This window comes from Choristoneura fumiferana, chromosome 7 (genome assembly GCF_025370935.1).
Source record: "Choristoneura fumiferana chromosome 7, NRCan_CFum_1, whole genome shotgun sequence".
In the NCBI taxonomy this organism is placed as follows: Eukaryota; Metazoa; Arthropoda; class Insecta; order Lepidoptera; family Tortricidae; genus Choristoneura; species Choristoneura fumiferana.
Window position 1 is genome coordinate 4,600,596 of NC_133478.1, and position 9,968 is coordinate 4,610,563.

A 9,968-nucleotide genomic window follows, 5' to 3' on the forward strand; every position below is an offset into this window, starting at 1 on the left:
GAAAGTACGGTCCAGACGTGTCTCTGAACGAATTCATCCGTACCGTAGCGGACCTGCGCGGCACTAAAGCGATGTGCCACGAGGGCGGCTGCGGCGCGTGCGTCGTCGCCATACGCGCCGCCGCGCCGCCCACCAATGAGATGAGGACTTTTGCTGTCAACTCTGTAAGTTAGAACAATAATTTTGAAGTCAACTAAAAGAATGGCTCGCAGTATAGGACATAAGTCATGCCTTGGGTAGTTTTAGGAGGCCTCTTCGGTTTATAGGAATATTACTGCAATTTTCTGCCTTCAGAGAGCAGCACTAGCACAAAACCATAAATACAGTATCTTAAATTCTACATTATCATAAATTATTTCAATTATTTTTTTGGTAATATGGCTCTATCGTTACTTTCGATGTAAATATCATGTAATTTTGTTACTTTTTTTTTATATTACCACTTTGTCGGCGTGACTGATCTGAGCTTAGCCGCGGACAGACGGACCGACATGGCGAAATTATAAGGGTTCCTAGTTGACTACGGAAACCTAAAGATGACATACATTCAATAATGTTCAAAGAAATTTTTAATGTACTTCATCAGTCACTTTTCATTTCAACCTGCAAATTGTCTTCTCACAACAAGTTCATTCTACCTCGCAGTGTCTCGTTTCCATCCTTTCATGCCACGGCTGGGAAATCACCACAGTGGAAGGGATTGGTAATAGAACAATGGGTTACCACGACATCCAGACAAGACTGGCCAAGTTTAACGGCACCCAGTGCGGATACTGCACTCCAGGATGGATCATGAATATGTACAGGTAGGTAACAAACTTAAATAAAGATGAAAATTAATTATAAACTTGTGCCGAGCTCCTATTTTTTAATGCAAATCAAACTTTGTGCTTCAACCGTTGTCGAGTTTGGATCAGTTACATTGATTGGTCCGAATAATTGCCGACGGGTTAGGCTAATAAAAGTACAGTAAAGCGGGAGGCAACAGCAAAAGAAACAAGAGCGTGTCGGACACGCCCAAAATAGGGTTCCGTAGCCATTACAAAAAAAAACAAGTATCTTCACGGCACTTACGTCCTTTTGTTGAGAAGCGCAGTTTTTCGGCAATAACTCAAAAACGGTATACCCGATCATGTTGAAACCAATTTTCCTTGAAAGTATTTTCATTTTTTAGCATATTTTTTTGGTTTACAAGATAGAGAGGGGGGGCACAAGTTATGCTACTTTGGGAGCTATTATTTCCGGAATTCTTCACTTAATCAATTTTTTTTTGAGAAACCTTAAATAAAATATTTTCAAAAGAGCTTTTCGTTGATGCCAGTTAAAAAAAACTTTTTCAATTTCTGTTACGTGTATGGAGTGCCCCCCCTATACATATTTATTTTTGTAATTTAACTACAAAACTAAATAGCGGCTTTTACAAGACATCTTTACTCCAAATTTCATTGAAATACATCTTGTAGTTTTCGAGTAAAATGCCTGTGACATACGGACGGACAGACAGACAGACAGACAGACGGACTTGACGAAACTATAAGGGTTCCGTTTTTGCCATTTTGGCTCCGGAACCTTAAAAATGGAATCAGGCGTGGCGTAAAATGGCGTAACTTTGCAAGTGTTAAAATAAAACCTTGCTTTTTGCGATCTACCTTATTAGTTTTATTTATTTAATTGACTGACTGCGTTTAAACGTGTTGGCCCGAAGAAGTAATTCAAACTACTTTAATTAATGTCTCTTCAAAATTATTTTTTATGTACAATAGACGTACATCTATTAAACATAGTCAAAGATTGCACAATACAAGTATTTACAATATTTTTTATCTTCAACAGTTTGTACAATGCTAAGAATGGGAAATTAACTACGAAAGAAATAGAAAACTCATTTGCCGGGAACCTATGTAGATGTACAGGATACAGACCCATTGCAGATGCTTTTAAGACCTTCGCTTCAGATGCTGACTGCAATCTTGTAGATAAACTGACAGATTTGGAAGATTTAGGAATGTTCAAGCCCTGTGGAGTTAATTGCACCAAAAAATGTCCACATAAGAACAAAGAAAATGATATTCTTCTAGGAAAACTAAATTTAAATCAAGATAAAGATACCCCTGAAGATGATTGGTGTGTTGTTGAAGATTCCGATAACAAACTTACTGTTTTAGAATACGGAGCGCAAAAATGGTATAAGGCGTTTACACTTGAGCATGTTTTTAAAATTATGGCAATGTGTAAGGAATATAAACTGATAGCTGGGAACACTGGACAAGGTAAACATTTTTTTAAACTCAAAAACATTATAAGACTTAACGCCAAATACATAGCATGTATTTACTTTCTAGGTGTATACCATGTTGAAAGCTATCCTTCAAATGTGATTGACATATTTAGCGTGGCTGAAATCAAAGGATACGTCATAGATGTGAACCTGATTCTTGGGGCTGGGATGACCCTGACTGACATGATGGAGCTTTTTCTCGATCTTTCTTCACGCAACGAAGAATTTTCGTATCTGAAACAGTTTCATGAACACATGGACTTGGTAGCGCATATACCAGTGAGAAATGTTAGTAAGTAAAAAAATCTATTGTATTTTTTTTTGTATTTGAACAATGTATTTTAAATTGAATGTATTGTGTTCTTTTGCAGATTGGAACTATTGGAGGAAATTTGTATATGAAGTATTTTAATAATGATTTTCAATCTGATCTATTTTTACTGTTTGAAACTGTAGGAGCGATGTTGACAATTGGTTGGTAGTTTATTTGGTATACACAATTTTAACTAATTGTCATATTTTATGAAATAAACCCGGATAACTCACGTCTTAAAACTTGTTTAGCTCTACATGTTTTGACGTGTGTCGAGTCGACGTGAGTTATCCGGTTTTACTTCATTAAATATGACTGAGTTTCACGGTTATTATTTTGACTTATTATTTTTTGCGAAATTTATTAATTGGCCCTCTTTTCATAATTTAAGTAACTGTTTCGGTTATTTGGCTATTTTAACAATAAAGGTGTTTTTGGCAGGGTTGAGGCTAGTGGGCGCTACAATTCGATAACTATCTTAATGAACGTCTGTAAGACGCTTATATCATTTATATAAATAAATGAAAATATTATTTTTAGTTTTATATTGTTAGTGCTTTAGTAGGAAAATACGAACTAAAAACCAAGAACAAAAGATACAAAACACGACATTCACGGCAAACTGTAAAAAAATAAGTTTTGAAAGATATAAGCGCGTCAGTTCCGTTTTTCGCCACGTTCATCAAGATTTTTGTCACTATATAATTTTCTAAGATATAAATTCTGCTATGCTTCTTCTCATTTTCACATTTATATATCATTTAGCCAGAATGAGCCAACCTCAAGAAAGTTTGTAACGTCAAATCGCACATCTAGATTGAAATACAACATTTTTTAGGCCTTTCAGAAAGTAAATGTACGTAAGTCTAAATTTAAATAGTACTCAATTATTTTGATTTGATATCGCTTTAGATCTAGGCGTGTGAAATTTATCTCACGATACTAAGGCTATCTCGTAATATTCCGTCTGTCAGAAAACCCTCATTGCATGTGAATTTTATTAAATGTGTTTTTAAGCTGAAGGAGTACACACAACGAAAACAATGACACTACCGGAATTCCTTAAAATGAATATGAAACGAAAAATCATACTCAACATTATGCTTCCGCCGCTTTCAAAATGCTGCTCTGTAAAAACTTACAAGGCAAGTGTTTTCAAGAGTTAAATGTGTTTAAGTTAATTCTGTAGAATTTTATGTACATAAACGAGCAGTCACAGAACCTATATAGCTCTAGAATCACACCATCTTAACGATTATCATGACTAATCGGGTAAAATTATTATCACAATTTTTTTAGATCATGCCACGATCTCAAAATGCTCACGCTGTCGTCAATGCAGGTTTCATGTTCAAATTCAAACGTGACACTACTATCATAGAAAAAGTATCGTTGATATTTGGCAGCATATCAGCCAGCTTCATTCACGCCAGCAAAACTGAAGCCTTATTGATTGGCAAAGATCTTTTTACTAATGAAACTTTGCAAATAGCGGCAAAGTCGTTATTTGATGAAATATTGCCTGAAGAAGCTCCGCCGGAACCTTCTGCTGCTTATAGAAGGATGCTAGCTGTTAGTCTCTATTACAAGGTATATCTTGAATTCATTTTTATTTATCTCTACTAAACTAAACAAGCTTTTAGTTTTACAAAAGTTTACTGCATTTATTTATAACCAATAAAAACTATTCTTAAAAATAAGTGAATATTTTTTTCAGGCAATTTTATATTTATGCCCGGAAGATAAACTAGATCCCAAACATCGTTCCGGTGGGACAGCAATAAAGAGGAACACATCTAAAGGAACCCAAATGTTTGATACTGATAAATCTGTGTGGCCCCTTAACCAACCCGTTCCTAAAATTGAGGCTTTAGTGCAATGCAGCGGTGAAGCCAACTTTGCCAATGACCTGCCGTCGAAGGTCGGAGAAGTTTATGGAGCATTTGTCTGTGCTGATGCCAATTCTGGAAGTATTATTAGTGGATTTGATGCGACTGAAGCTATGGTAAGCAACAAACAAATCGTTTTATTATAACATTTTCAAAAGTAACTTATAAATCAAGAATGAAGAGAAACAACAATTAAATCTAAGCTGCGACATCATATGATTTTCAACAAAAAATAGTATATATAAACATTTAAACTTATCAAATTACTGTATAATTCTATGAATACTTCATTGTTTTCAGAAAATAACAGGTGTTGTAGCATTTTATACTGCGCAAAATATACCAGGAGACAACGTATTCACTCCTCTAAACGTGCCGCTAATTCAAGCTACTGAAGAAATCTTATGCTCCAAAGAAGTAAAGTTCTATGGCCAACCTGCCGCTATTATTGTGGCAAATAGAGAAAAAATAGCGAACAGGGCAGCAAAACTAGTTAAAGTTAAATATGCTTCAATTAATAAAAATAGACCACTTTTAACTCCACAAGACGTCCTAAAGTCTCCTGAGCGCTCCAAAAGAGTAACAAATAATAAAACAGTAGAACCTGTTGATGTTGGCCATGATGTGAAGCTGGTACTTAAAGGCGAATTGAATTTGGAGACGCAATATCATTACTATATGGAGCCACAAACATGTGTAGTAAAACCGACCGAGGATGGTATCGAAGTATACTCTGCAACGCAGTGGCTTGACTTGACTAATGTGGCTGTTGCACAATGTCTGAAGGTGCCCGCAAATAGGTTTGTACCAAAGCAAGATGTATCATTACCCTCCTATATGTAGATAGCCTCTCTTAGACTTCTGAAGATGTAGAATAATCCAGCTGATACCTATTCCCACACAGTTTTTGATGTTAACTTTCTGCTTTGATTCTTGCCTTTCCCTATTAACTTATTTTTCCACTTCTAGTGTTAACGTCATCGTGCGCAGAGTTGGCGGCTCATATGGAGGAAAAATAACACGGTCCGTTCAAATTGCCTGCGCAGCTGCAATCGTTTCCCACTTACAAGGCAAAACCTGCAGATTCGTCGTACCGTTACAGACCAATATTAAAATAGCTGGAAAAAGAATACCAACACATTCTAACTTCGAGGTAATATAGTGTGAATTAGACACATAACATTAAAAAATAAATATTACTGGCTGTAGAAACTGTTATCACTGTATTCAGGTTGGAGTTAACAATGAAGGTGAAATACAGTATTTGAGGAACATTTTTTATCAAGACAATGGATGTGCACCAAATGAAACGATAGGACATTTGACACTCAATCATTTTCTTAATTGTTATGACACAAAACGATGGTATATTGAAGCCAATAGTGTCGAAACTGACACACCCTCAAATACTTGGTGTAGAGCTCCATGTAAGTAATTTGTATTTTTTTGTTCTTGTAGATTTCCGTAAAAAAATAAATTCTTTTACCATAATATTAAACGCAAGAGATTTCCATATACCAATAACTAATTTTTACGCATTTTTAGCATCAACTGAAGGTGTAGCTATGATTGAAAATATAATTGAAATAATAGCTCATAATCTTGGCAAAGACCCAATGGAAATAAGGGCTAAAAATATGGCTAAAGGAAACAATCCGATTCCCGAATTAATAGATCAACTGAAACAAGACTCGAATTATGAAGCTAGGCTAAAAGAAATAGTCGGCTTCAATGGAAATAACAGATGGAGAAAAAGGGCAATGAAAATAATACCAATGACGTACGAGCTTTTCTACTTTGGCAATTACAATTCCATCGTATCCGTTCTACATGGTGATGGGTCGGTAGTTATAACTCATGGAGGTATTGAAATGGGGCAAGGTATTAACACAAAGGTTGCTCAAGTAGCTGCGTACATACTCGGGGTTTCGCTAGACAAAGTAAGCATCAAGCCAAGCACAAGCTTCATTTCTCCCAATACCATGACAACTGGTGCTAGCATCGGAAGTGAGTGCGTAGTTTTTGCTACAATGAAAGCATGTGAAATTTTAATGAAAAGATTTGAACCTATAAGAGAAAAAATGGGTAAACCATCATGGGAGGAGCTTGTTGAAAAAGTTTTCAAAGCCGGAATAGATCTACAAGCTTCACATATGTTTTCAAATAACGACGGAGTGAAGCCATATTTTATTTATGGAGTGGTTGCTTTAGAGTTGGAAGTTGATATTTTGACAGGAAACCATGATGTCAGAAGAGTCGACTTGCTGGAAGATACTGGCAGAAGTTTGAGTCCAGAAATTGACATAGGACAAGTTAGTTTTTTTTTATTAAATAATGTATTTCTGTGACTTTAAACACAAATTCAGAGGATTAACATGAAATTTGATCCGTTTCGCCATCCGTAGAAAGATTATATATATATTAAATTTTTAACACTTTTAAACATCAGCTATGATATGATAACAACTAGAAAATATAGTTTTTTTTGTTGGTGTTTTTTGAAGTAGACTATATCTAAGTTGTGTTTTGGTACCCTTAACTTTCAGATTGAGGGTGCGTTTGTCATGGGCCTTGGATATTTTACGTCTGAGAAGACGATCTATGACCCTGAGTCCGGTAGGTTGCTTACCGACCGCACATGGACCTACAAGCCACCGGGGATCAAAGATATACCTGCTGATTTCAGGGTATACTTTAAGAGAAACGCTGGCAATCCTTATGGTGTCCTTCAATCTAAAGGTACCTTCATCATTGCCATTTTACTTAGGCTTATAATATAAATACCTTAGGATATCACAGACATCGACAGGCGGAGATTACATGTAGAAAGGCTAATTTCTCTGGAGATTTCTACAAGATACTTCATAAGAAGCATTTAGATGTGAATCGACAAAGATCATAAAATATAGAATTAAAAATAATTCTATTTTAATTTTACATATGAATTAATTGAATCTTGTTCCATGGCAGTATGAACCTGCAAGATACATAACTTGATTTATTTCAACTAAATAGCAGTTCATTTGCAAAAAATCGCGTTGGCTTACTTTTCGAAGTTATTTAAACTATTTGAACTAATTAAAAAAAGATATTCTAAATTACCGTTTCAAAGCGTTAGTCATCATCATCATCATATCAGCCGTAGGACGTCCACTATTGGACATATACATTTTACCTCTAGTTGCTTTGGTTGGGAGCGGCCTGCATCCACCGCGTACCTGCGGGTTAAACCCAGTCATCCGTCCAACTCGTGAGTGGACGTCCTATGCGGCGCTTTCGGACCGCAGTCTTCATTTGAGAACTTCTCGGCCCCGACGAGCATCTGTTCTCCGTGTTATATATATGGTCTACCTATTGCTATTACCATTTGAACAAGCTATTTTTTAAATTCTGCTGGATGGCAAACGAGCAAGTGGGTCTCCTGAGTTCATGAGGATAAGGTATTATTTGATATGCAATTTACTTAAAAGGATAAAAGGTTATATTGTGTTACAGCCACGGGCGAGCCAGCTCTGTGCCTCTCTTCAGTGGTGATACACGCTTTGCGAGAGGCGGTGCGATCCGCACGTCTCGACGCTGGATACAAAGATGACTGGGTCCATATTGGTTAGTATAGATGCGGCTTTCAATTATTTTTGAGCGGCACATGCTTTAATGGGACTCCATGACTAAGACTCCGGTTGCCTGCCTATTCAGCCATCGGTCACAAGTGTGTAATTATAATTTTGAACCATAACTAATAGTACACTTGAAAAGTTATCTAAGAACTGTACGCTTCCCGCGGCGTTACTCAAGTAAATTCATGTTAAATGATTCAAGCCTCGTTGTTACCATAAAGTTCAAAAATTAAAAAAAAAATACAATAAGATAGTCTTGCTTGAATCAGGGTTAAATCAGGCAGTCGAAATAAAATTCTGCGGTGTGGAAAGCAAGAGTAAGCCACCACACTATTTTCCTAAGAAAACCGTCGTGGAATCTCACTATTGATCTTCAACCGGCAACCATAACCTTTTTATAAGAGCGTTACGACTTTGAATAATAGATAATTACAGGCACAATATTAAAACTTTAAGTTTCACGATCTTGTTTTACATTTCATTAGTAAAATAACCTTCTTAATTATGTTCCTCCTATTTCTTAAAGTAAGAAATTGTGCCTAAGTCTTTGATCTAAACGTTTTCCGCAGGCAGAAATTAATTTAAAGTGCCCACTCTTTAGCTTTTGGAAATAGAAAGCATAGTTAATTGGGGGAAAAGTGAAATTTCCAGTACGACCTCTCAACTTTGAAAGCCATAGATGGGCTTAAATCTAAATAATTATGGATTGTTAGATTATCCGTAACATGTAAGGCGTGTTTAAATATTATAATAATATATCTAAGTATTACTTAACTAAGATATTTACTAAACTTCGCATAGGAGGTACCTATAGCAGGTAGCGTGCAAAAAGCTTTTTATTCGAACGATAATTTCATAAACATATGTATAAAGTGCTCGGCGTTTCTATCAGAGGGCCTACTCCGAAATCCGAAAATCGAAGTTCGTATCGTACCATCTCTCTCACTCTCGTAAAAGTAAAAAACCTGCACAATAATAAACACTTCCCGGACATGTCCGGGAAGTAATGCCACTTTTTTTTTATTATCGCATCAACGCATATAACTATGGGCTTCCCGGTCGATTTTTCCAACATTCATGACAACATTTCCGAGCAAGTTGGAGAAAAATAAATTATACTTAATTATTTATGTTACATAGAACAAACATTTAGAAGGTCAGAACTACGTTTTTTTAGCTCCGAAGGTATAAACCTTCGGAGCTAAAAAAACGTAGTAACATTAGACGCTACGGCGTGGTACTGAAAAAGTAGTGCCATGCGTTAATTTCCAACCACTACTTTCTCTGTCATTATTCCAAATGTATGAGCTAGGAGTTGACCCATTTTAAAGAGGTCAAAATAGTAAGAGTGTATGTTAACTTCTGTATCTTTGACATAGATGAACAATAACTTATAAAAAAAACCATTTAAATTTTTTGAACCTTTACCCTATTTGGGTATCCTCATTTTTATTCTTGGTTAGTCACTGTGATGATCCGCAATTTTCTATAATGTATATATTTGACCTTATTGTATTTTATTACAGAGAATCCGTGTACCGTGGAAAACATATTCATGTCAATTGGGCACAAATTGGAACACTTCAAACTTACATGAAAATGGCCCATAGAACTAATGAACAAGCCATTCTTGGAAATGAGAAGACGCGCATTGAATAATGAAATTAATGGTGGCAGTTTAAGTTAGAAGTAGTTTGCGTGTATTTTTATAGTTTGTATTTGCATCTTAATTTGAAGTCATCGTTTAACGATCACAGAATTATAACGCATTCGCTTTTCTTTCGTTCAAACGATATAAGACGAGGGTAGAAAGAGAAAACCTAGCTTTAAAAAAATACGGCCTCTGAGTTGCTAGTTGTCATCTGACATAA

The 9,968-nt window shown here is 35.9% G+C and overlaps 1 protein-coding gene across 1 annotated transcript; it reads left to right on the forward strand.

The window, feature by feature from the left end:
- On the forward strand, nucleotides 1–9,968 carry LOC141429383 (xanthine dehydrogenase-like). Its single transcript, XM_074089679.1, has 15 exons — nucleotides 1–164; nucleotides 646–806; nucleotides 1,834–2,270; nucleotides 2,343–2,566; nucleotides 2,650–2,752; nucleotides 3,609–3,736; nucleotides 3,891–4,181; nucleotides 4,309–4,596; nucleotides 4,781–5,280; nucleotides 5,450–5,633; nucleotides 5,712–5,907; nucleotides 6,026–6,792; nucleotides 7,027–7,219; nucleotides 7,976–8,086; nucleotides 9,624–9,968. Exons 1-15 carry the CDS (start codon nucleotides 72–74, stop codon nucleotides 9,692–9,694), a joined length of 3,747 nt encoding a protein of 1,248 aa, XP_073945780.1. The 5' UTR covers nucleotides 1–71; the 3' UTR covers nucleotides 9,695–9,968.